At 45.3% G+C, this 26,604-nt stretch overlaps 2 protein-coding genes across 6 annotated transcripts in view; one reads left to right on the top strand and one right to left on the bottom strand.

The window, feature by feature from the left end:
• The window catches only part of SETX (senataxin), a 32,146-nt gene extending 17,636 nt beyond the window's left edge, over positions 1-14,510 (top strand). Inside the window, exons 13-25 of one of the 2 annotated variants that reach the window (XM_056350794.1) lie at positions 290-457; positions 1,013-1,169; positions 2,046-2,147; positions 2,605-2,717; positions 3,434-3,505; positions 4,765-4,914; positions 5,408-5,515; positions 6,402-6,589; positions 6,993-7,085; positions 7,709-7,873; positions 8,333-8,428; positions 10,850-10,937; positions 11,961-14,510. In XM_056350794.1, coding sequence (XP_056206769.1) covers positions 290-457; positions 1,013-1,169; positions 2,046-2,147; positions 2,605-2,717; positions 3,434-3,505; positions 4,765-4,914; positions 5,408-5,515; positions 6,402-6,589; positions 6,993-7,085; positions 7,709-7,873; positions 8,333-8,428; positions 10,850-10,937; positions 11,961-12,731 — 2,271 coding nt within the window. In that variant the 3' untranslated portion in view covers positions 12,732-14,510. Of the gene's footprint in view, positions 1-289; positions 458-1,012; positions 1,170-2,045; positions 2,148-2,604; positions 2,718-3,433; positions 3,506-4,764; positions 4,915-5,407; positions 5,516-6,214; positions 6,590-6,992; positions 7,086-7,708; positions 7,874-8,332; positions 8,429-10,849; positions 10,938-11,960 lie in introns of those variants that run through there. The other variant, XM_056350795.1, reaches the window with a different exon arrangement.
• A 5,695-nt stretch (positions 14,511-20,205) lies between these two features.
• NTNG2 (netrin G2) overlaps positions 20,206-26,604 on the bottom strand; it is a 51,820-nt gene continuing 45,421 nt past the window's right edge. The window contains exons 9-14 of one of the 4 annotated variants that reach the window (XM_056350796.1): positions 26,019-26,093; positions 24,675-24,740; positions 24,087-24,161; positions 22,320-22,487; positions 21,722-21,856; positions 20,206-21,380 (exon numbers count right to left, since the gene is read on the bottom strand). In XM_056350796.1, the coding sequence (XP_056206771.1) occupies positions 21,157-21,380; positions 21,722-21,856; positions 22,320-22,487; positions 24,087-24,161; positions 24,675-24,740; positions 26,019-26,093 (743 nt within the window). In that variant the 3' untranslated portion in view covers positions 20,206-21,156. The remainder of the gene's footprint in view (positions 21,381-21,721; positions 21,857-22,319; positions 22,488-24,086; positions 24,162-24,674; positions 24,741-26,018; positions 26,094-26,604) is intronic. The other 3 variants (XM_056350797.1, XM_056350798.1, XM_056350800.1) reach the window with 3 other exon arrangements.

Genomic DNA, 26,604 nt, shown 5'->3' with positions numbered 1-26,604 from the left:
TTCAGGTTTTTTTTTCCCTTGCCGTAGAGGTGTCTGTTCAGGAAATCAGGCGTCATATGGAAAAGGTAATGTGAAATAAAGCGTGTAAGTGAAGCCTTCATTAACAGTTTTTGAATCAGGGTTGGGTGTGCATGTAGAGCAAACCTAGAATCAAAAGCCTTCCATGCCCTTCAGGTTTCTGAGTTGTAGTTAGAGGGGTGGGGGACATTCTGAAAATACACAAAATGAACATGGGAGGTATGATCAACATTAAGTAATATGTTATTTTTCCCTTGTCTGTTACCTTCAGGTATTAGATCTGAATGAATACAATGAAGATCAAAAGAGAGCCATTGAGACAGCTTATGCCATGGTAAAGCAACATCCAGTGCTTCCCAAGATCTGCCTCATCCACGGCCCCCCTGGAACAGGGAAGTCTAAAACTATTGTTGGACTTCTGTCTCTTGTGTTGAGAGAAGTAAGTGAATCCAATGTATGTGATTGTCATGTGCTGGTGTTTGGTTTCCCAGTGGAAGTCAATGATAGCTTGAACTAAATGGAAGTGTAGTGTTGATAATTACTGGGGGTGTTATTCATTAAGCTGATTTAGTTAAATCTGTACAGGGCATAAAGGTGGAATTAATACCTTTTGGGCATCTTGGAAAACTTATTTTACAGAACTTAAAAAGTAAAATCAAGAAAACTGCACAATCAGTAGTATAAACACTTGTTACAAAAAAAAACCTTAATATTTTTATGTATTGAGGAATGTTGTTTGGTCTGTCCCATTTAATGGTTTTAATATTAGCATCCAGTAGATTAATCATGTACATCGTTGTTGAAGGGAATTTATGCGAATAGTATTAATACATTTGACTTCTTACTCAACGTAAGACATAGCTTAAGAGGGGTTCAAGTGCAGTAGTCCCCATACTCTGCATGCTGATTAAGATGAGCCTACAGTCTGACTTTTAAATCACAAATGAAAACAATTTAAAGAGCCTGTCTTGGTTTATTGTTAATTAATCTACAGAACACTAGGAACGAGAAAACAACAAAAAAAACAAATTCCAAGATCAAGCCAAACCGTTTTCTAGTTTGTGCACCATCAAATGCTGCTGTTGATGAACTCATGAAAAAGATCATCATTGCATTTAAGGAAAAATGCCAAAACAGACAGGAGCCTTTGGGTATGGATTATTTCAAAATTCTGTTTATATGTTAAATAGACAAAGCCTGAAGGAGAAACTGGAACAGTTGATTACATATAATGCTTATATGCTACTCTAAGCAGCTTTTGTCTCTTAGAGAACATGACTGGTACATCCTCATACTGTTATTAATTTTAATGTGCTTTTCTAAAAGGTGTGTTACGTTTTTCTTGAAATAAATTGCACTTTGTCTTTTTATAGGCACTGACCCCTTTACTCTTAGTGTTAGTTTCAGTTCACCGAGTACTCTTTTTAAAAATTTGAACACCAGACTATTAACTTGATTTTGAATAAAATTAGACTTTGCTGACCATGCTAAACAGACTGAAAATTTTTACATGTTAGAACCTCTGACTTTTTTTTTTTTTCTCCTCCAAGTTTTTGACTAATACGAAGTAAATGAATTCTGAGCAAGCCATCTAATCTATGATGGGGGAAAAAAAATCTGCATTGTAACTACACATTAATTTGGTGTTCACTTACCGGCTGTGTTACTGATAGTACTCAGTAATTTTCTAACTTAGGAATTCTGTAAGTTCTAGAGAAAGAAACCTGGGAATAAGAGATGGTTTTATTAATTCAAAATAACATTCTTAACTGTTAGCCACCACTAAGACATAGGCAACATCTCTTTTTTTTTTTTTTTTTTAAGAGTTTGGAATTATTGATTTATTTATTTTTTTTTTCTGTAGCTGGGTTTAGATCAGTACAGATAAATTGTTGCAAAACCCTGAAAAGCAATAAAGGAAAAGCCGTGTTTGATATCCATGTTTTTTAATTTTTTTTTATCTCATACCAAAGTGCAGAGATGATGGGAGCAATCTAAAAATTTTTTGGCTCTGATTTTGTAAACAGGAAATTGTGGTGATATCAAATTAGTGCGACTTGGTGCTGAAAAAGCAATCAACAATGAAGTCCGGAGATTTAGCCTGGTTAAGCAAGTTGAACATAGAATGAGTAAGTAACATGCAAATCAGACTTTTCTTCTGTTTTCTTCAAGAGCTTGATGTTTTATGCTTGGGACTCTGTCCTTTAAGAAGGAAGATTGTTTCATAAAGCATTGCTTTTCCCAGTCTTAGTGGGAGAGTGTCAGCTTAAGTATGCCTAAGTCTAAGCAAAAGCAAAGAAATGAGTGAGACTATTCTTTGTTCTGTTTAAAAAGAAGTTACAGTAAATGTGTGTTAAAGCCATAATTCTTAAGCAATGTCGCTATGCAGTGTTTGAGAGCTACACTTGGAACCAAGTCTTACTACCTTCGTTTTACAAGATAAGACCTTAGTAAAAAAAAAAAGAAATGCAACAGAAAATGAGTTTGTCCATTTGCTCTTAATAACTTAAGATGGGTGACTGAAAGCAAGTGTTACTGTAGCAGTTTTTCTATTCTACCTGTATGTTCTTCTTGGTTTTATTGTAGAACGACAGCCATTTGACTGTGATCAGGATATACAGAAGAAAAAAGCAGCTCTGGATCAAAAGCTGGACATGCTGTCTCGTCAGCGTGCCATGCACAGATGTGAGAAGAGGGAGGTAGTAAGATACTTGTATTTGTCGTTCCATTTGTATTTTCTTTTCATTAGTGAATCCAAAAAGAACTCTACCTTTAATGCCATCTCTAAGCAGTAACTGTCTCTTAACCTGCTTTTTAATCTAATGGAAATGTTGGTTAGCACTGTGAAAGGGAACAAAGAACTTTAGATCAGGATTTTTTTTTTTTTATTTATAGTAGGACTTTTGACTGGTTGATTATGCCACTTCTTGCTCTAGTGTTGAGTAGTCTTTATTTGGTTCTGTCACCAGTTAAGTTTTTAGTGTAACCATATTTATGAATCTTAATGATTTAATTTGTCTGTATACTTCAAAGCTCTGTTCTTATTTAACTGGGAATAGTAAGTTACCCTGGAATATGAGATATCAGGATGTGTGTTGCACTTGGAAGTGTTCCAGTTGTTTGTCTAAAAATTTAGCATTTGTGCTCAAACTACAGATTTCTGATGGTAAACCATTTTCCCAGTTGCAGAGAAATGTAAGACGTAGTATTGTGTGTTGCGAAGTCTAAATACGTTGACAGCTTTCCAAGAAAGTGGCCAGCTTCTTCAGACACATTTGGTACTAAAAGACAGTCTGAACAAGTCTTAAGTGTGTAGGAAATGTTTTAGGGTATGGGAAGAAAAAAGGTTTATGGGAAATATGTGGTGGTAATTATTTCTGATACGTGGTTTCTCTATCTTTCCCCCCCCATCTAGAGTCAAATATTAGATGATGAAATTGGCAGACTTTCAAAGGAGAGACAACAGCTTGCTTCTCAACTAAAGGAGGTAGGAATTTATCTTTAAGGCAGCTCTTTAATGAACCTCAGCTGATGTATTTATATACTTGATATCCTTTAATTGTGGTGGAGGTTTGGTTTTGATGTGGCTGGGAGTATTTATAAAGTAGTAGGTAAATAGTAGTAAGTTATGGTGTGAAATGCAGATGTGCTCTGGCTGCATATTGAAAAAAAACCCCAACATCCACTCACCCCCCCACCCCCGAAAAAACAACAAATGGATGGGAATATTCCTTCTGACAGTTAAGGGTGAATTTTAAACAAAATAGGGAAGTGTTCTGGAGACAGATATGAAATTATGGTTGATGGTGGAAGAATTTTTATTTTTCCAACGAAACGTGGCTGAAAGGAGTTAACTCACTTTCATTTAACAGAAAATCAATGAGGGTTGAAGATACATACTAACCTTTCAGTGTTATTTAATAGAGCACACGCAACAAAAAAGGAGTTATCAATCAGCCAAAGTGCTGACTGAATCAGTTGTGAAGCAGCACTGGCTGAACATTGCATTAAAAGCTGTATAAACCCATATGCTCAGAAAATGGCCTTGTAGAGAGAAATTGGGAAAAACATTCCATAAACCACATTCATCTGGCAACTCTGACATTTGCACAGTGTATGGTTGGATTCAGTGATCTTAAAGGTCTTTTTCCAACTAAACGATTCTAAGATTCTATATTTGGCAAAGAAAGTGATAGAAACAGGCATGTCCTCATGTTCTAGGATGTATCTATCACCACTGCCATGTCCCTTAGTCTTGCTGGAACTGAGATACTGTGAAATGTTTCTAAGTAAAGTAACAGCTGGAGGAATTTTTTTTTTATGAGGTGATAGATCTGAAAGTGGAAATAGGCACTAATAGCAAAACCAGTAATTAAGGCTAAGTAGCATGAATCATGAGATGAATGAAAGTTCACCTTTAATGAATATATGCTGACCCTTAATGGTCATGGAGGCATGTGTGATGGCAAAGTAAACATTGCTCACAGTGTGTCTGGGTAGCACGGCTGTAGAGATAAAGGAGTACTTCCATTTTGCCACCTCAGTGGTGGCGGTCTGGAAAGTGAAAGTAACATTTCAGCTAAGTCAACTTGTGACTTTCATTTGTAATAATGGAGATAGTTTGATTGGGATGATGCATTAGGCATGATCTGTTTGGCAGTTTGAATTATCCAGGCAATTAGAAATTGCTCTAAGGTGGTTTAAGAAAGCTAAAAGAGGAGACATGGTGTCCTGTTGTACTTGAAGGTTCGGGGGCACTCTCAGAAAGTACAGGCAGATATCATCTTGGAGGCCGACATCATCTGCTGCACGCTTAGCACAAGTGGAGGAAATCTGCTGGAATCTGCATTTTCACGGCTAGGAGTGGATCCTTTCAGCTGTGTCATTGTGGATGAGGTCAGTAAAATATGTAGAACTACGAAATGTTCCACCTCTAAGGTCTGCCTTGCTCTGCTTTAGGCTACTTGTGATTATTTGGCTACTGGTGTAATATATTGTGGGTCGACTGCCCCATCCCCACCTTTTAACTGATAACCAGCCTGTCGTGCAACGTAGAGCCATGAGAAGTAAGAGTAACTTTTAATTGCTTCTTCTTCGGAGTTGTTTGGTGCTTTAATGGCAGGTGGCTTTTACTTAAAAATCATGGTGGAAGTGTGGCTCTTGTAGAGATTTCCAGATGGTTGGGTTCTATATGCATCTGTTTGGGGAGCTGTGCTTATTTACCTGTAGGTTTTTTATTAAGGGAAAAAGCTGCCACCTTCACCCACCCACCCCCGAAGACTTAAAAAGCATTTGAGTTATTCTGGTTTGCTTAAAGGAAGTTTAATATACTTTCCTCCACTCCTTTGTTTACAACTTCTGCTTTTTGTCCTGTTTGCATATACAAAAGGCAGGGCAGTCCTGTGAGGTTGAAACACTGATTCCGCTGATCCATCGCTGTAATAAACTTGTCCTTGTTGGAGATCCCAGACAGCTCCCTCCTACTGTAAAATCAGTAGTAAGTGTTTGTTATTTTTTTTAATGCTATATAGTGAATGTAGTATAAGAGCAGTATTTGTAGAAAATACGTAAAGGGAAAAAAAAGACACTTTGAATGTCAATTCAGGATGTTTATCAGATAATAACTTTTGCCCTGCAAGTTTAGTCTCTGTTATGTGAAGACCGTATCAATACTGCCTTCAAATGCACGTGTAAAGCTGATGCAGTTGTGTGAGTGCAACCTTTATAAACTTCCCTGGTGTAGCATGGAACTGATTTCATGCACCATTAAGGATTAGCTATGGCAGTACGGACTTCAGTGCAACTCAGCACTTGGTTTGTTACGGGCGTTGAGTTGCGGCAGGCTCTGTTATTACATGAGCTTGTCACCATCACATTCCTTAAGGAATGGAGAATGAAGGCTACCTGTTTGTATGTGGACTTCCTTGCCCTACAGATGTGTTCTAAGGATGAGCATATAGCAGTGCTTTCTTTATCCAACAGTAAAGAGAACTGTTTTAAACATCTGATAAAGAAATGAGGAAAACCAGACTGACATCTCTAGAAGTGTAAATTTTCTGGAGGCTGTGTACTTGTTTAATGAAATCCCCCCTGGAAGATCTTGCTGTTCATTATTGTTGATGTTTTTAAAATCTTACGATGTTGTGACTCACAAAGGAAAGTTGTCTTGCTAATGACTACACTGACAAAAATTCAGATTTATGCAGGTGATCTTTACTGGAAGAGTAACACAAATAGAAGATTGAAGTGCAAGTAGTTGTCATTTTGCGAGTGATTTAGAAGTTTAAAAGAAAACACCAAACAGTTTTAAGTCCAAAAAGCAAATTCCTGTTGTTAGTTTGGGACCTAATTCCCCAGAAGTCATCACATTTTCCCGCTGGCAGAAAGCTCAGGACTATGGCTACGATCAGTCCTTGATGGCACGCCTGCAGAGACACTTCGAGGAGCAAGTGCGGAAGAATGTTTTGCAAAGCCTGCCAGTTGTGCAGCTGACTGTGCAGTACAGGATGCACCCTGACATCTGCCTCTTCCCATCCAATTATGTTTATGGCAGGGCTCTCAAGACTGACAAGTGAGTAGTTCTCTCGTCTCCTTTCTGAGCAGCTTAGTTGCTGGACGGGGTTAAACCATGACGGTATTTCAAAGAAACCTTTTCGTATCAGGATATCCTTTTGAGTCTAAAAGTTTTGAGATTGTGGGGTGGGGGAAGATGCTTAATGGGAGAAAACTTGCATTCCATTTCTTGTTAGTGCAGGCTGCGATACATAAATTACCTAGATCACTTAAAATTAAACATACTTACTGCTTAGAGTTCATTTTCAGGCCTCAGTATATGCAGGTAGCAGTGAAAATTAAGGACTGTGGGGAAAAAAAGCTGAAAGTTGCTTGTGTTTAATAACCATGGTGTAAATAAATTAAGTATCGGTTCCTAGAATTTCTGTGTGGTTACCTAGTGATAAAAATGTTGTTTGCAGAGCAACAGAAGAGAACAGATGTTCTCCAGACTGGCCATTCCAGCCCTACCTTATTTTTGATGTAGGATGTGGTCGTGAGGAGCGAGATAATGAGTAAGTCCTGCATTCTACTCAGCCAAACTTCAGATTTGCTGAGAATTAGTTACCTGCAGAAGAGTTGTCTTCTTGATTGTTCACAATATGCATTTAGTAGCCAGAAGTGCATTTTCAACTTCATTTGATTGAATTTTACAAGAAAGCAGGTGTTAAATATTTGGGTTTGGTTGGTGTTTTTTTGGTTTTGGTTTTTTTAAAAAAATCTGAAACTGGTTTTCATCCTGGTTTGGCTATCTGTCAGATGCCAGTGAATGCCTACAATCTTCCTAACTAAAGTTTCCATGTTCCCTGATATTTTTTTGTTTTAATCAGTGAATTTCCTTCCGCAGCTGCATGCTGAGGGTATGCCAGAAGGTGGCAGGCTCAGTCCTTCACTTTGCCTGTTCGGTGAGGAAAGGAAGGCTATGTAGTCCTAAGGGAATGTCAGGTGCAGCCTTTTCCTGCTGAAACCCCTCCTCAGGGCCTGCTTGCAAAGTTCTTTGAGCCTCTGTGTGAAGGGGGCTGCAAAAGTTCAAGACGGGGGCTTTGACTTGCAGTCCCCCTACAAAATGGGCTGAAGCATTGAATCTGAAAGAGCTGTCAGATGTATTTCTGTAATGTTTCCATTCTGTCTTGTTCAGCTCTTTTAGTAACCCTCAGGAAGTGAAGCTGGTGTTGGAATTAATAAGAACAATTAAAGAAAAAAGGAAGGATCTGGGACTTCGTCGCATTGGAATAATTACCCCTTACAGTGCACAGAAAAAGAGAATTCAAGAACAAATGGACAGAGTGTTTAAGAGTGGCAGGTAAAGAAACTGTGAGTTTCAAAGGTGACTTGGCTTTTGCGTGTTAGTCCTTTGTTTAGCCTTTAAAAATAATGGCTTAAAATAATGACTTTTTTTCTGTGCTACTGAAATCTGTATTTAGTCATGCCTTTAAAGGGGGCATGCAAGCCTTTTGCTTAAACCAGGCATGGCCTCTTTGTACCCTTTCTTAGCTATTACTTGTATGTGTGCTTTAATTATATTGCTGTTCTGAATAAAGCTGATTTAAAAGAAAACCTAAAACTCCAAGCTTACATGGACCTGAATAGCTTTTCAATAATGATGAGAAGTAAATTTAGCTTTAGGTTCATACACTGAAGCAGAAATTTACCCGGGGTTGTTTTGACAGATGGTTAGTAAGGGTAGACTATTTGCATCAGTGTATTGCTTAAAAATTCAACTAGCATAATTTAACAGCTTGTTAATTCTTTCTTCCAACAGCCCAGAAGTGGACACAGTTGATGCGTTCCAGGGGCGAGAGAAAGACTGCATCATAGTGACATGTGTCCGGGCAAACAACGCTAAAGGGTCCATTGGGTATGTGTCTCCTCAGTGATTTGCAGGTCCCATTTCCAATGACCCTCTAGATACGGTCATTGTATTTTTAATAAGACCAGTAAAAAAGTTGTAGGGAACAAAGCACTACGGCCAGCAGATTAAATAAAGGGTATCTTAATGCATGAATTCCTGTTACTGGTTTGAGATCTCTGAACAAAAGGGACTTGGAAATGCCAAGTATTTTGTCCTGCGTTGCATGCTGATGAATTTGCGTGGCTGCCTTAGCCTGTCGCTGTTTCAGTTTGGCAGGATTGGTCTTGGGAACTTGGCTCTTTACATTAGTACTGCAGCAGTTATTTTTGTTGTAGCTTTTGATATATATTGTAACTTTCTGAATGCTGCTCTCTGAAAATGAAATTATTTTCTGTGACTGTTGCTATCCTATTAGTATAGCATTCTGTCAGTAAAAGTATTGTTGAGTAGTTGTATGTGTCATTAGGAATGTGATGCGGAAGAGCTGGATCTTTTGATCTGTAGATGAATGTGCTTGTCTTTTGAGGTAGGAGGAGATTTGCAGGAAGTCTTGAATCAGGATTCCATATTAGATAGTTTTGCATGGATTTTTCCTGTCTGAAACAGAAGGACCCTAGATACTGGGTGTGCTGTTTGCCCCCAGACTGCTACAGCAGTTGTTTTGTTTCTGTAATTTGTAGATCATTTTAGTTTAAAAATGTTAGTGGAAATATGCCGCCTTTATAGTTCATTGGCTTTTGAGTTAAACTACGGGAAGTCTGTTTGCATAAACAAAAATTTTTGCGTCTGTGTTCCAGGTTTCACTAAGCTACTTATCTTTCTCTGATATTAATTTTCTAATTGCTAGATAAGGGGCTTTTAATTGCGCTGATCTGTGATACTTTAGGAAGAGAAAGAATCCAAATCCTATAGTAAACAACAATGATGCTTTTTGGAGATTTCTTAATCTGGTTGATTGAGTTTGGAAACTGAAGGCAGCTAGAACCTGCCAGTTCATTTGCCTGACGGGGGACTTAACCTCTATCTGTTCCTTCGGAAAAAAGATTTTCCGGCTTACCATGTAGAAGGTTTATGTTTTAAAGCTTTGGCAGTGCAGTACCTTAGAAACTGTACATACTGATGACTTGGATTCAGGGTCAGGTGGCATTGGCAAGGTGTGATGGGAAAGTTTGCGTCACCCTTACCTATGATCTTGTAGCTGAGCAAAATATTTCGATCTCCAAGGTTGCCTGCCCAGTGTTAAATTTACTCTGAAAGTAACTTGTAAAGGGAGGAGAAAACTCTGCAGAATTTTCTTTTTCCTTTCATGAGAAAATAATCTTGTCTTTCAGTTTTAAAAGCTGTTAAAAGTATTTAGTAGTCTTTCAAGATTTCCCGTGCCCCCTCCTCTGAGACCTAGAGAACTAATACTTGTGCTACTGGATCTACTCCCCTGGGCTGCTTCCTGCCCCCTCTCCCTTTTTTTCCTGCACTGCTCAAATTTTCTAGAGTGGCTCTGGGGCTTTTCCAGTCTTTACTGCAGGGGTTGTGAATTTGCTGAAGAGCAAGTCTCTGTGCCATGACCACAGTATCAGGCATTGGTGCTGTACCTGCTCAAACTAAGTGGTACCAGGACTTGAGTTAGTATTGCAGACCTTGTTAGTACAGAATAATCTATGCATTTTGGGAGTTTTTTCATCGGAGAAGAAATAGTTGATACTAGTTTTACAAACCTTTTTTTTTTTTTTTTTTTTTTTTGAGTTTTGGTAAATAAACCCTAACAGAAATCAACCTTTAAGTATGCACTAAGCATTTGTTTGTTTAGGTTTCAGTACCTTCGTTTGTGATCCCACAAAAATGGACTAAACAGTTCTTGTAGTGCAAATACACTACTTTTCTTCTGCAAGAATATACTTTTCACTTTTGAAGCATGACAAAGCAAAAGTCTTCCTTCATGTGCTGCCAGTGCAGGTCACCTTTAAAATAAAATATTCATGACCAGTGTTCAGTATTTCAGTAGAAAAATTTCCCATTAATCATGCCAAATATTACTAATCTATTTCAGTTCCAAGTCAAAAAGAAGCTTAAAGTCTTGATAGGTGAAGTGAGGTTGATGTTCTCTGTACTTTGAGGAACATTTAAGGAAGCAGTGGTTGGCATTAAGAGGGGATTTGCTCTAAGAAAGGAAACATCAACTGCAAGAGCTGGAAAGGACTGGAATTCCCTGCAAGGAATCAGCGTGCTGAAAAAAGAAAACAATTCATGCAAAGGCCTTTGTGTGAGGCAGGGCTGCTGCAGTGGGATCTGGGAACGGGTCATGAACTACTGCCGCCTTTGTAACTGCTGTTATCTTCATTTCACTGAAATGGAATCCCATCTCTCTTTCTCATAACATTGTAACCTTGTGGAAGTAGTAGTTTAGGAGCTTAGTTTTGTCTTGTCACCTAGGTTTCTGGCAAGTCTTCAGCGTCTGAACGTTACAATTACCAGAGCCAGATTCAGCCTCTTCATCATTGGAAGACTGAAAACACTCATGGTAGGTACAGTGTTAATCAAATTATTTTTTGTGATCCACCCTTTTAGGTCAGGTCAAGGTTGGGGAAGTAAAATCCATCCTTAGACTGCTCCAGTCTATGAAGGGGGACCTATTTCTAGTGTGGTGTTAAATTAGTACAATCCAGGCCTCTGAGGGGTTCTCTTGGAATGCTTTGACTGTAACTGGCATAAAGGCTTTAAAGACGATAGTAGTTTTTCCTTGCTTCCAAGAAGGAAAGTTAGAAATTACTCTCACAATATTTTTAGTAACTATATTGTAACACACTCCCTTTACGATTCAGTGTGTGGGTTGTGAAAATCTCTCTACTGGTAAGACAGGACGATGGCAGAGATACTTTCCTGCTTGATCCTTACTGTTCCCCCAGCTCTAGCTATTGCAGTTCTCACTGGATACTTCAGCAAGGAAAGTGATTTTAAAAAACCAAACCGCACCAAAGCATTCCCCTTATCTTCAGATATTTTTTGACACTACCTTGTGCAGTCGTGTGGTTGCTGAGGATACTCTTTGCTTGTACCCTTTGAGGCAGGTGTTTCTGAAACAGGACTACATGTCTGGGGGAGTGTAAAGGCCCACTGGAGGTGTAGGGAGTGTTCTTGCAGTACTTAATATCTTGCAGTATTTGATTTTTGTTTTTCCAAGGGTAGGGGGGTGAGCCACACCACTAGAGGGCATGAAAGCCATGTTCCCTTTTCCCTCTCTGAGAGAATTCTTCTGGCCTTCATAAATACAGAAATTGTCACTTTAAGTAGTAGTTCGCTGGTGGTTGAAAGTATCTTCCCTGTCTTAGAGCAGCCAGAATGCCTGTTGCTGTTTTGAAAGTGAAACATAAGGTTCTTCCATTCCAGAAGGAACATATAACGGTGCTTTCCATGGCAGTTGTGTCAGGTACCTCGGTTAAAAGGGTTGTGCATCCTCTGACACCTCTGTCCATTTCTGTTGATTTCTTTCTGATAACTTTTTTCTTTTTGGGGTGTGTGTGGGGTTTTTTTTCTTTTTCTCAAGGAAAATAAAGACTGGAATGAGTTGATTCGGGATGCTCAGAAAAGAGGTGCCATTATCAAGACATCAGAAAAAAGCTACAGGAAGGATGCTGTTAAGATTTTGAAGCTCAAGCCAACGGTGCAGCCCCCAGCCAAAGCAGGGACAAAGTCTCCTCTGTTGCAGGGTTGCTCTTCTAGTAGCAAGAGGGGCGAGCCTGCAAATCCAGCGGAGGCTGGCAGCCGATGGGAAGCTGCCGCTGGCCATGCGGTGCCGCGGGGAAGCAGAGGGCCCCAGCAGCCCCAGGGGGCTCAGGCTGCAGACCCCAGGAGAGGCAGTGCCTCTGCACCTGTGGAGCCGCTTCCTGCTGAGCAAGAGAAACCGCGGGACCCGAGGCTGGCGAGTATGATGAGTAGAACTGAAACAAGAGGGACTGAGCAGGCCCCAAAAGCTAGCAGTTGGTCAGCCCAGAGCCATCCAGGATCAACGTCGCAGCAAGGCCTCGAAGTGTCCTCAGCTGCCAGGGATCAGCTTCCCAGAACAGAAACTTTTAACAAGCCCCAGCAAACAATGGGACAATGTGACATGCCTTCCGTGTCCTCTTACGCAGCTTGGCACGACGGTGACTGGAGAGCTCCTGTATCGAAAAGCGGTTCAAAAGCCCACGGTGAAGGAGGTCAAATTAATAGCAGTAAGTGGAGCAAAGACTGTCATGGTTTAACGAAGAGAGCATCAGAGGAGTCACCAGAGAATGCAGAATCAAACGGTGTCAAGCGAAGAAAGACCTCTCACTGACTTGAGTATTGGCTTATTACTGAAAATCTATTCCTAGATTTCTGTCTAGCAAGGACTGTATTTTAAATTATTTAGTACACCTGGAACTCCCCTATATTGATACCCCTACTATCAGTAGATCCATCTTTTTCCCATCTTGTCCCTAACTGTGAAGGGGACTTCATACCTGATAGCTGATAGCTTTGAGCTTTTGAAAGAAAAGTTGGGTAGCTGCATTGCTTGGAAGAGCAGTGGATTTTGTCATCTAGGAAGTTAAGGTTGCAAATGTTTAATGATGTATATTTGTACAGTATAGAGAATTATTTTAAGACTTAATTTGGCAAATATGTGGATTCTTGTTTTCTTGTGCAAATGCTGATTTCTTAGGAATGTAATTTTTTACAAAGAACCCGAGCAAAGCAAAAAAAAAAACCCCCATGACCAACCCTAAACAAAACCCCCACAAAAACAACCCCAGAAACAGCTAGAATACTTTTTGCCATTGCACTATAAGTCTAATTTATTTGATAGCAAAGAATGAATGTTGAAGATGTGGTAGCAGTGATCTTCCTCATGCTCCACTAGTGCCTCAGGAAGGCAGATGTACATTGGTTGAATGGAGAGAATTCTACTTATTTTGTGTATTTTATTGCCTGTTTTTATAGGAACAGAAGAGCTTTCATTTATACAAATGTGCCTTGAGTTTTGTTCTTGCTGCTGCTTCATCACTTGGAATCCTTTTCTTGTTGCAGCGGCAACACAAACTGCCGATTAGAGCCTGCGAGTTCCGTTTGGTCCCCGTGAGTCCATGTGACAGATAATTGACAGCACTGTGGAATTTTGGTCAAAGATCTAGTTAACACCTACTGGTAATGGCATTTGAGTTTCGCTGTATAGAGCTTTTTGGAGATGTACAGACATAAAAAAGGCAAGCAGCTTGTTCTAGGTGGTATTAACTGGATTCTTTCCACTGTGTTGATGAAAAATACAGAACCAATAAAATGGGGTGGGAGGTAAACCCAAACTTTTTAAGAAAGCCGTCCTCTCATCATAACGTTTCACAACAAAGGTGGAATTATTTCCACTAAGAATGCCGTTGGGTCACTGTGAAGTGGTTCAAACTGTAAATACCAGTAAAACTTAACATTGTTAGTGCATCCAGGCCCAAAACAAACATGCTTTACTGGCAACAACTGCATTGTAGGTGTGTTGGGAGGCTTTTAGTAGCTGTCTGTGACTGTCCAGCTCACTGTGCTGTGTCGTGCAGAGCGTTTGAAGATAATGGGGGAGAATCTTTGAGATGCCTGTGAAGTGAGATGGGCATGTGTGCATTGTTTAGCTTCAGTTACTCGTTATGTTGCAGTCTTAATCACTTCAGTGAACCCTGACCTCCTCTTGTCAGCAGTGCACGCTTTTCTAAAACTGCTGTGATTTTTCTTTGATGTTGTGTACCTTATGTGAGAAGGAAGGCTGCTTGAATGGATTTGACTCAGGGGTTGGACATGTCGGTCACTCCCACATCACAGAATCCATGACCTGTGTGTTACCTCCTTTTATGTTAACAGGACTATGTAAAAATACGGTCATCTTTCAAACCTCTTGGCTCTTCTTGGCAGGGCTGTGCTGACCGGCATGCTGTTTCTACTTAGCACGTTAAAAAGGCTGCTACTCTGAACGGCTGTAGGATCCTATAGCTGTGGAAGCCATTTAGACTTGTCTTTATGTAAATAAAGTAAAGCTGGCAAGAGTGTGAATAAGTAAATGCTTTTCTGGCTATTAAACACAATTTTGTCAAAAGAACATTTCTCTGAAACATTTAGTTTTCTTTTTCCTTAACGTGCATTTTGGAACGTGCTCTTCTGAAAGTTACGCTTACCCCATGCTGGAGGGAATTTTGGTTTAACGTTTAATTTTTACTGTATTTTGTACACAGCACGTAGGTAACGTACTCTATAATGCCTCTGTTTTTCCATAAATCATCCTTGAGGTGTGGTCAGTGGCTCAGACTGTTTATCTTACTTAATACTAGATTTACCTGACTGAAGTTATCAGTCTTTCAGCAGTAGCTTATTACCAATTCAAATAAAATCTGCATTGAGGAACAAACAGATTAAGTACCGTTTTCATAACTTCTTTGCTGTTTCCATTGTGTGTTATAAAATACTGAGTAGTGATGGACGGTCGGTGTCAGTAAGCCGTGAGTGTAGCCTTGCTTTATTCATTCGGCATCATCTCAGAACTGGTGACAGCTGGAGGAGGTTGTTTAGTGATTGTTCTGTTCTGCGGAGTGTGAAAGAAAAATCAGTAAAGAAATATACTCAACACAATTTTATGTAAAACGGTTTAATTGGAGGTTGTGCCAAAAAACTCTGGAAGAAGCAGTATTCAGGTTTTTATACAGAGGCTTGCATGCATCTTCCAAGCTTGGCAGCTTAATTCTCTGTGCGAAATGAGTTCCCTCTGTGGTACTATTAGTCTTTGATATCGGTAAGGAGGGAAAGTGGCTGGTAAGTATTGGACTATATTTTGTTCAGAGTTTGGTTTTGTTTTTTAATACTTTGCATACAAAATAGGCTTTCCAGTGATGGTAGAATAATACAATTCTGGTTATTCTTTTTTCCTTTAAGGTTTATTGTAATTGTTTTCCGTGTCATTACTCCCAATTATGGCGACATGAGAACAAACCAGATATGCATAATGATGACACGCAAACAGCTACTTGCCTATTAAGTTTTTCTTCTTGCCTGTTTCATTGTACATGTGCTATGCTGTGAAGTGCTGGCTTACCTTAACGGTGGCTTTTACCAGTTTTACCTACGGACGTCTGTGGACTTGCCAGGAGAAAACCAGCAGTTTGTGGGAGTGTTGGCCCACTCCGGGAAGTGTAGGAGGGTGGGTGCTTGCTCCTTGAGGGGGTGGTGGTAGTGGCTGGGCCTGAGGAATGCTGAGAGCTAGTGATGCCTCTGGGTGGTCAGTGGTGGTCTGTGCTGTGCTGCTGGGGGGAGGTGACAAAACCATCAGCCTCTCCTCCCAGTCTTTCATCTACACTCAAGTTTTCAGTGCTGGTGGGGCAATGAGTTTTTACAGTGCTGTCTCCTGGACCAGCTGAGTGCAGTAGCTACTGAGCAGCTGGGTCTGATGGATGGAGGCGCAGGAGCTGGGAGACTGAGCTGTGCAAGGTGTGCAGACTGGCGAGGGAAGCACTTCGCCTTCTTCCTCATGCTAGTCTGTAAAATGGAAGCATTTTACAGCTCTGAACATACATACAGCTCTGTTGTACTGATGCTGGAAACACCGAGCAGCGTGTGCTTCCAGAGCAGGAAAGAACTTGTAGTGACCATATGTATTGATTGAGTGTAAACATTCCCTGTCCCAGGTGACATCTGAAAAATAGTGTGAAACCCCAGGAATTCTGGAGTTGAGACTTAGGGGTTTTTTTGCACTTGCTGAAGTGTGGTGAGATGCTGGGGTTTACTTCTGCGTATAGAGGGCAGAGCCCAGAGCAGCCAACAGCTGGAGCTGGGTGGGCTCTTCATTCACAGCTCGGTGACTGTAGCAATACCAAAGATAAGCAGAACCACGATCCTAAAAATGCAAAATGTTCTCTCTCTTCTGCATGAATAAATGATGGGTGCAATGACTGCTGTATCGTGAATGGAATTTATAATGTTAATGATATAATACAGTCTTTTGCCACACCAGGTCTGTTCCCAAGGCGTGGTAAAGGTCTTGTTGTCTTTTGAAGGTGGTTGGAAAGGAGCCGGTAGTGCAAAGGAGTTAGTGCAAATAAATGTAAGCTAAGCAGCCTTGTACACTACGTATCGCTGACACGAGACCCTCTCGCCATATGTACCTGCTGAAGGCGTCGACTGATTTGCCACCAACTCCCCGGCAAATAGTGATAGAAATGAAAATGAAAGGTATTTCCTTTCCACATTATACATGGTATTGTGCAAACATAACCTTGGTTTATAGACTGATGGGCTGCACTGGTGTGGCTTCCGGTTTTGTCACAGATTTCACTGTTGCATCAAGCAGCAGCTCCCATTGCTACACAGAAATCCCATCAGCTTCCCCTCTTTTTACTTTAATCCCTGAAATAGCCCAGAAGCGGGGTCGGTAAGGAGCTTTTGGAGCCCAGTATTGTTGCTGGCCAGGAAAGAAGGTAGTTACATGGTAGGTTGAGGCTTTCCTCATGCATTTCACCCTGCAGTGAAACTTGTTGTGACAACTAGAGTATCAAAATGACAAAGGTGCCTTTAGGATAGTCTGAAGCTTTTCTCTGCATCTCGGATCGGTGTGTGATTTTTGAGCCAGTTTTTGCATGATGGTGGCCAAGCTCTCCAACTCCCTGCCAGAAGGGCTGAGGAGATGGTGATACAAAACTCTTCAAAACCCAGCTCTGCTCTTATTTCTGAGCAGGAATGCTGAGCTCCTCCTTTATACTTTGTTTTATTTACATTTGAAAGCCAGTTATAGACCAGAATTGGTCGGTGAGACCATTAATTTTATTACCACTGAAGTGTTGGTTCTCTCACTACTCCAGCCTCCGCAATGCTCCTGACGAATCACTCTTGTAGATGAGGTGTCTGCGTCCTCATCTTTAAAGAAATAACATACCTGGTAAGTGCCAATGGATTTTCCACCCCCTGCCCTCATCTCCAGCTCCTAGGGACAGGAGGCTTAACATTTTATCTGGCGACAGAGCAAATGCACATAAAGCCACGCTGCTGCCGAGTCCTGCGGCCGGGGCTGTGGGCTCAGCCTGCCGTGCTCCATCACAGGCTGATTTTTGGGGCTTTTGGTTACTTAGATTTGTCCGTACTCTAAATAGTTAAAAGAGAGCAGAGTTTGAGGTAAACAAGAAAAATCAGGAGCTCTACTTGTGCTCTTCGAAGAGGTTACTTTTTTTGCAGGTAGAAGTGTAATTTGAAAACTTTGGAAAGAATGAACCCCCGGCTGCGTGCAGGCGACAGGATACATGTGAAAACCTCTTGAAAGCGCGCACGTGGCTGTTCTCGGAAAGAGAAGCCCCTTTTGGTTAACCTCTCCACAAGTAAAGTATCAAGCTCGTTTGACAACTTCTCCCATTTGGAAGCATTACCGGGTGTATAAACGTTTCTGTCTTAAAGATGATGAACCTTTGGATCTGCGGGTACTTGCTGTGATGGTTTCTCTCTGTATTATTTCAGCAATGCCCTGTTCTTTCTGGGTAGACGCCTGACAACAGACATCTGCAGTTAATGGATCTTCAGTGCTGAAGCTTTAAATTATTTTCTTAAATGCAGAGTTTAAACTTTCGTATGAAGGTGTTTTTTCTGGCTTGCAGTGGTTTGTTACGTGATGGCAAAGTCTGTAGCACCACCGGGCAGGTAAAACCCGTCCTGATCTTCGCCGGGCAGGGCTGGCGCCGTGGCTGAGCCCGGTGGGCTGGGCTGCCCCGAGGGAGGTACGAACCCCCCCTTGGCTCTGCTCTCGCTCACAGCCTAAAGGCCACTTGGTTTCTTCTGCGAGATGAAGCATGTGTGTGTCCGTTGTAGTTAGTATTTCACAGAGGGCTTTGCTTCTGCATGCCTAGGAGGAACCTAGGGATGGTGTGTGTGGTGGGGAGGGGGGTCTTGTGGTCTTGTTCCCCAGCATTTTTCAGGTGTCCTTTGGCATAGCTGCAGGAGGGTCAGCACCACAGCTTTCTGCTTCTGGTTGGAGTTACAGAACTATTCGTTCACCTTTGGTTGAGGTTCAGGATTGACCATTATTGGTGTTCTGGGGTCACAGAGAGGCAGTACCATCTCTGGAGCTAGGAATCCAATGATGTTTTATCTTAAAAACAGGCAAACAAAACCCCCAAACCAACCAACTGACACCTAATCAGCCAAGAGAAAATCCCCCAAACCTAAAAAAGTCTGTCGTGGTGGTCTAGCGCTTTCGGCAGCCTTCGTTCCTGCGCTGTTCTGAGCTTTGTTGTACCCTTCTGAGGTTATTTTCTATGGGAATTCGGTGCTGTTGCTTGGCACGGTCCTGCTGGCGTTGCAATAAAAGTGCGCGTTTGCAGGGAATCTGATTGCTGGGTGCAGAGTTTGGGATACAGCTTTATGAAGTAGTAAATTTTCTGTCACTTTATCTGATATTCTGGAGAAAAACACTAGTGCAGGGAGAGTGTTGATTCACCTTCTGGAAGTGCCATTAGAGATCTTGATCTTGTTACAGTCATTCCTATGCTATTACTTATAAGAACAGTAACGTATGAGGATTTAAAATCTATTGCAGTCAGAAAGTACAAAGAAAAAGCGAGTGTCAATACCAACAGACAGCAACGGCCTGCATTAAAGAAAGGGAGGCAATGCCTGTGCCAGCTCACTCAAAGATCAAATCTCAGCAGGGTGAGTTTAACCCCCATTTATTTTACGGTGGATTAACTAAGCCCTGTGACCTGCCTCTGTGATGTTAAATGCTGCTGGAAATGTGCACCAGGTTTGTGTTGCTGTTTGATGTGACAATATCTGTCCTTTGCCTTTGCTCCTCTTTTCTTCTCCTTTTTCAAAGTACAAGTTTGGTGCCCCCCTCTCCGTGGAGGTGGTGGCACTGGTGGCACTCTGCGGTGTTGATACGGCAGGCTCTTGCACTCTTGAAGTGTGGGCTGCTCCCAGCACCGGCCCCCTGAGCAGGGTGGGCTGGAGGGACAGGACCATGGAGACAGTGTTGAAACAGAACAGATGGTGATAGAGAAGCTGTTGGAGCAGAGCTCCACTCTGGCAAGGACACCAGACCTAGAAATGCCAGTGGAGGCTCGAGCCTGGATTGCGTGGGGCTGCATTGCTGAACTGGTGGCCAGGGGCTGCTCACCTGTCAAGTGAACTAGCCCAGAACTGAAAGAGCTGGAGGTGGAGGCGTCTCCCATCTTCTAATGCTCCAGTCAGCTCCTGGCTTGGTAAATCTTTGGATGTGACAAAAATAAAGCTAGCTCTTGTTTGTGATGTTCCCATTGTCCTGATTGAGTTACATCACTTCTTGTCTCTGGCTTCTCCTGCCTTTGTTTCTGTGCTTGACTGCAAATGCTTCCTCAGATAGGGGCATGTTTATGAGCCTTGAGTGAGTTGACCTAGTCCTGATGAGCTTTGTACTGAAGTTCCAGGCTGTGGTTGCTTGATATTACTCAAAATACGCTGCTTTTTCTGCAAAGGTGCGTCATGGCACCAGCTCAGGCGTGCTGCAATGGGGCTGGACCGCTGAGGTCCCCCTGGAGAAGCATCCCTGCACTACCCAGCCTCCTCCTGTTGCAGGCTCATTTGGAAACGGTCTTTCCACACAAGGCCAGTGCTTAATCTATCACTGTAGGCTTTGTTCATTGTCTACCGTTAGCAGTCTAACCTAGGTTCAGCAAAGTAATTAGGAGGCATAATTAACAGCTCTCAGTCATGAGGCAACCTCTCCCTCCCTCCCCTCTCCCTCGCCATGTGGTGCACCTTGGTAGTGACTCAGAAAACACAAGAGGACATTATGAATCAAAAAATAAGTCTTTACCTGTAATTAACTGTGCACACAAAAAGGAAAACGTGGTAATCAAGCAGCCATTAATAGTTGCTTTACTGGAGGAGGATACACTGGAATCAAATGCTCATGGCAAAACGTCCCTTTAAGTTGTGGGTTTTTTATAACATTTAATCCAAACAAAAATAAGTCTCTACCAAAAAAAAAAAGTATTTGAACCGTACACTATACGGACAGGTGTGGATAAGACACTGCGCTGCTCATGTACCGTATGCCTAATGGCCCCTGCCTTCTTCATAAGTGCAAGAAAACAAAACCCAGCAACGAAAATACAAAAAAAATCGATGCAGCAACTAGAGTTGTAGGCAACAGTATGTGCGTGGCCAGGCCAATGGTGGGACATGGGACTGTGCGGCAAGGATGGACCAGAGTCCCCCCTTCCCTCCCCCCTCCCCCGCCTGTTGTGTTACGGGGCTCTGGAGGTGGCATGACAGGACACTAAGAAGAGGGAAAATAAAAAGAACACCCCAGCCTATACCAAAGTAAATAAAGTAATAATAAAAAAAATATCCCTTGGATCGCGGCACTATTTTGCCAGGGCCCCGGTGGCCCCGGCCCCAGGTCACCCTGTGCAGAGCAGGGAAGGAGAGTCGCTGTGGGGGGAAGGATGGGGCCGTGTCCCCATGGGCTGCGGGACCAGGACCCTGGCGCAGGATGGTGCAGTCCCCATGCCGCCGCTCAGCGCCGTGGCCATCCCCGCTGCTGTGGGATGGGTTTGTGGGCAGGAGTCAGCACCCAATTTTCTGCATACCTCTCTGCTTGGAAAGGGGACCGAAAGACGTTGTGCAAGTCCTAGTGTGAAGGCAGGCGGAGGAGACAGCGGGGAGAGCCACCCGTTACCTTTAGTCTCCCCAGGTCCCTCGGGTAGCGCCTGGGCTGGGCTCCCTCGTCTGCGGCTTCAGGGGTCCACCCAGCCGCACAGCTGGAGGGCGAGCACCCCGAGGAGGATGGTGCCAAGGCTGCTGCGCACGCCGGAGGCACTGTCGCAGTCCTTTTTGTCGGCTTCACACCTGGATTGCTGGCACAGGACCCCCTTGAAGCCCACGGGGCAGATGCAGCGCTGGTTCTGGTAGCAGGTGCCGCCGTTCTGGCAGAGCAGGAGCTCATCGTCGCAGACATTGGCTGCAAGGTAGGACGGAGGGAAGGATGTGGGTGTTAATCTGGGGTACGTTAAACCCCTTGACTGCAGCAGAAACTAGGAGCTTTTGGCTTTCTTCTCTAGTTCCTAGGGGTTAAATTATCTAGCGGTTGCAGTGCTAGAGTAGTCCCACGGTTGAAGGAACATAGCAGGGCTACCAACTCCAGGGGCAAAGCCATCAAGTCACTTTGGATTTGGGAGGAATGGCTGGAATCTGCTTGCCCTACACCCTGAGCATCGCTGGGCATGCCAGCAGGCCATGCTGATGCCCGTCTCATCTGGACCCACCTCACACCTCCCCCCGTCACTCTGGCGCGGTACATACGGAAGCAGCCCTGTCTCCAGTAGTAGTTGGGCAGGCAGTCGTCGCACTTGGGCCCCGTGGCACCTTCTTTGCATTCACAGTAGCCGGTCTCGTTGCAGCGGTCGTGCATGGAGCCGATCTGGTTGCAGTTACATTCTGGCCAAAGACGGGGCTGTTAGTGCCTGTCCTGCCCGGGGACTTTGTGCCCGCTCACACCCTGAGGGGGGCGTTGGGGACTGTGGAAGAGCCTGGCTGGGTGCTGCAGGAGGAACTTTAGAGACCAAGGGGCTGGGAGGGCATGGTTGCATGAGAGACCCTGACAGTGCAAGCAGCCGTGGGTGCAAAGACCCCCACTTTGGAACTGAGCCCCTCCTGGTAGAGCAGTGCATCTGAATCAAGTTGGAAAGATGTTATTTGGGCTTTGTTTTCAGGGAAGAGATGCCCTGGCAGGCAGCAGGGGCAGCAGGGGCCGTAACGGCTGCTGTTCTTGGGGAGCACACGTGTGCGCACACCACCCTCTCTGGAGAGAGGGGCTGAACTGGAGCCCACCCCATAGACCGAGGTCCTGCACGAGCCATCCCGTCCCAGTGCTACTGGCCAAGGCCACCGGAGCACTCACCTATGCATACATTCTCATCATCCAGCTCCGCTGAGCTGTTGCGGTAGAAGCCCAGGCGGCAGTGCTGGCAGTGCTGGCCCCTCGTGTTGTGCTTGCAGCTCACGCAGGTCACCACATTCAAGAAGTCGATGTAGCTGCAGCGGTTGGAGTGGCCGTAGCACTCGCAGTCTGCAGAGAGGAGGAGAGAGCTGGGGAGCTGGGCCGGGAGCATCCTCCCTGGCGCTGGGCAGAGGAGAGGAGCCATGAGGCTTTGGGGAGAGCTCCTGCTCGGGTGAAATGCCACTGCTGCTGCAGGGCTGGGGTGGGCAGGATGAGGGCACACAGCAACAGCTGTTCCACACTGCCGGGGGGAGCAGGCTTGCTTGGTGAACAGAGCCCAGTCAGGGGGCTCTGTCCCCTTGGGGTGAGGCCAGGCAGGAGCCAGTCCCCAGCTGTGCCAGGACACCATCTCTTTAAGGAAATGCATAATCATGGGAGGAGGCACTGGAGAGGAGTCAGGTGTTAATTAAAGAGCTGCGTTGTTAATGAGCAGAGCTCAGCTTGGTGCCTGGGTTTGGGTCTGGTGGGGCTAAGGGAGCTGGGCTGGGGCACAGAGCCCCAGAGAAGGCTCTGCCTGGCTGCAGCGAGGTGGGGACTAGCCCGTGGGATGGAGCTGGCCTGTGCCTGTGGGATGGTGCTGGCCCGTGGGAAGGCCCTGGGCAGGGCTGAAGTGGAGCTGAAGCTGCTGCGCATCCAGGTAAAAAACCTTGCTGCTTCTTTGGGTCTGTGCTCCTCAGTGTGCCCCTTGCTGCTGTACCTCCCCAACCAACACTGGGGGGGCAAGTATGGTGACTCTCAGGTTAAGCGTGGCTTGTGTGGGGTTCTTTGAAAGGTGGTGGACAAGTGCATGAAGGTTTGAACAAGGGCTGACTGGTGCAGCACAGGGATGCCTGCAAAGGCTGCTGGCGGCGTGGGAGATGCCACCGTCACTTGGCCAAGCACTGCTCCTGTCCCCAGGGCTGACCTCTCTCAGCTGTGGGCGCGTGTTAGAAAATAATCAGCTAGGTTTAATTTGTAGCAAGAGGAATCTGATTACTTGCTTGTTGTGTTTGCTTTCTATTACCGTGGCTTGGGATGGTGACTGCCTTGCAGCGTTAGATTCAGGGCGCTGGATCTTTCTGGGAGTTTGAAAGCCCAACACAGGAGGAGAAGAGGTACCCTAGCTGCCTTGTGGCCGAGCTGTCCTGGCCAGGAGGTGTCCCTGCCAGCACAGGCAGGGGATAACGTGAGCGGAAACCGTGTCAGTCAGGTCTGGGCTTCCCCAACCGTTGGAGAGCCGGAGGAGGCTCAGAGCTGGGGTTTTATTCCAGGCTCTAACAGTAAACATGCAAGGGTGGCAGAGGGATGGGAGGGAAGGCTGTGGGTTGGCATGCACATGCAACTGGAAGGGGAGATTCGTTTCAATGAAATGATGACCAGGGAAGATGGAGCAGGGCAGAGGTTTCCCCATGGTTCACAGCTGCTTGAGGAGGAGCTGAGAGTCTGTTCTTATCTTGACCCTCCGTGAAACAAGTTCTGCCTATTCAACCAATATCCAAAGAACTGCAGCTCAAATACTTCTGGCTGCTGCAGGTCCCAAGCATTTCACCCTAGGGCTGCACTCTTGCACACAGCTAACCACGCCTCCGCTAGGCAAACCCTCCCCATCTTTTCCATGTCTGAGGCTGCTGGACCACATCACCTGGGTGAAGACTAGGAGTCCTGGAGCACTGTGCTCCCTCGCCTTACCTTTGTATGTTTCGATAGGAGCCACTGGGCCAGAGTCTGGTTTGAGCCGGATGAGTTTTGAGCTCTTTGAGGATGCTTCAGAAAAATCAGAGACATGCTTTTTCTCACCGTTTAGTACCGCTCCACGTCCTACCCTGCTGCAAGCAGCTCTGCTACGAGAACAATGCCGAGCCGAGCCAAGAACAGCGCTCTGGCAGCGCTGGCGTCTATTTCTGCACCAGACAGCTGGTAGCTGCTAAATTTCTCTTCTTCTTCTCCCCTCCTCAAAGTTTGATGCATGAAAAACTCGACGCCCAGCGCTATTGCAATGCTCAGAGCCAGGAGCTACTCACACATCCCCCCTTTATGCACGTTCAGTGGCGTGAATCGCGGCGTTCAGGGTAAGGATCTACAAATCTACATAGCTTCAAAAAAATAAAGGAATCTACTGGCCATGGCTTCGGTTTGGTCACGCCAGCTGGCACCTAAAAAGCTGCTAGGAGTGAGCTAGGAGGACGAGTACTATGGAGGTGGTATCTGGCAGGGCTTGCTACAGGGTCCTGCAGAGCCCGTGCTGCTCCAGCACGGCTTGTCCCCACCAGCACGTACCTGGCTTCTTCCCGTGCCTCTTGCCTGCAGAGTGTGCTGTGCGCCCTGCTTTGCTCTTCGGAGCTGCTACACCAGAACATAAAACATATCTGAGTGCTGTGGTGGGGAGAGGGCTCCCAGGGCCAGCCCAGCGCCGTTGGGCTGGGATATGGGCTCAGGGTAAGGGGCTGCCCCGCTGGGACGATGCCTCCTGGGGGCTGTGCTGCCAGCGGGACCCTCGTCCCACAGAGCGCGACCAGGGTGCTGGGGTGAAGTCTCCTGAATCGAGCTGATGGGGTTTGGTGCTTGGGGGGTTTTGTGCTGTGGGAGCCCCAGTGAGGGGCAAGGCTGAGCAGCACTGGGATCCCACAGGGCGTTTGGGAACGGGTCCCACTGGTGTCTGTGGCATGCAAGCCCTTGCCCAGCACTGTGGTGCTGAGGGAGGCGCTGGGTGGGCATTGCTAGCTATACCCACCGGTGTCCGTCGCATCCCCACAGTGATAGCAATGGCAGGAGGTGGCCATGCTCCCCACCCCCAGGGCTCAGCCAGGTCTCAGGGGCACCAGGGCCTCCTCTGGTCTCCATGGCTTCCCATGGTGGGCTGGCACAGCATCCAGAACCTCCTCCACCAACACGGCCTCTCCAGCCCTCGTGGCTGTGATGGGCCACTGTGGTGCCCAGGTCCTGCTCTGCCACCATGGCCACCTCCATCCACTGGCACGATGGCTGGGCACGGAACTTGGCAGCCTCCTGGGCGCCCGCAGAGGACCAGCACAGCACAGGGGGTCTGCCGTGGGGAAAGTGGGGCAGCCCAAAGGGGAAGGAGCATTTCAGTGGGTCCCTGGGGAGCTCCAAAGTCCCACGTGGCTGCTGTGGGTGCTGCAGGTGGCCCTGGGGGCCACATCCTGCGTAGAAGCCCTCACAGTTGTACCTATCCCTTAGGAGGAGGGGGCCATGGCTGTGTGAGGAGGCTCCACAGGGTGTTGTGAGCAGGGTGATTGCTGATGAGGCTTGGCTCTGTTGGGCTAGAGCAGCTGATCTGCGCAGTTAATCTTACCTAATTAATCTTGGCCAGGGGACGGTGTGTGCCTCCTGCCCCATGGCAAGAAACCCCTTTCCAAAGCAGCTGGGGTGCCCATGGGCTCCCCTGGCGCCCGGGGAGACCCCTGCAGCCATCCCAGCCCCAAACACATCCCCCAAAAGATCTCCATGGGTCTGGATGAGCAAAACTGAGCTGAGGTGGACCCTCTGAGTAGGAGAGTGGGTTGTACGATGGTGGGTCGTGCTGAGGACGGGTAGGTTGTCCTGGACTACGGGGACTGGGGGAGAAACCTGTCCTGTCCTTGGGGATGGGCATGGCCTTACCTCGAATGTTCTCGGGAGGGTCTGGTGGCTTCAGCTTGGGTCCAAGTGCTGCTGCGTTTGGTGGGCGCTGAACAGCTTACGGTGCATCAGTTAGAGAGAACATCAGATTTACTACAGAGCCCCCTCTTGTTTGTTTACGAAGGTGGCAAAGGGACGCTGGAAGCTCTAGGCAGGTGTCTAGGGTGGGTTGGTGGAGCCGTATCTGGGTGAGGGCATGTTGAAGCAGGGATGAGAGACAAAGTCTCCTGGAAATCAGGGGGTTTGAGTGTGAAGAGAGACAGAAAAAGTACTCCTAAGGGAAGGGCATGGGACCTGCTGGATGGGCGAGTGTTGGCATGTGGTCATCACGTTGCCCAGGCATGGAGAGAAGCTAAATGTGCAGACCACTGTCAAGACTCGGAAGCTGCCCTTGTTCAGCACAGACCGTCAGCATCACCTGGCATCAATGCCCATGGTGTAGGCCTATCCCTTGTTACCGTAGTGAATACAGTTTTGCCTCTCTGTGAGGCCAGAGACAGGCCCAAAAGCACAAAAAAATTCCAAAGTGCCTCAATTTCAGCTCCTTCTGCCCCCCCAGTTGGGTATT

Source organism: Falco biarmicus, chromosome 9 (genome assembly GCF_023638135.1).
Source record: "Falco biarmicus isolate bFalBia1 chromosome 9, bFalBia1.pri, whole genome shotgun sequence".
Lineage (NCBI taxonomy): Eukaryota > Metazoa > Chordata > Aves > Falconiformes > Falconidae > Falco > Falco biarmicus.
Note: the sequence above shows the minus strand (reverse complement) of the source record. Positions and strands in the feature narration are given on the sequence as shown.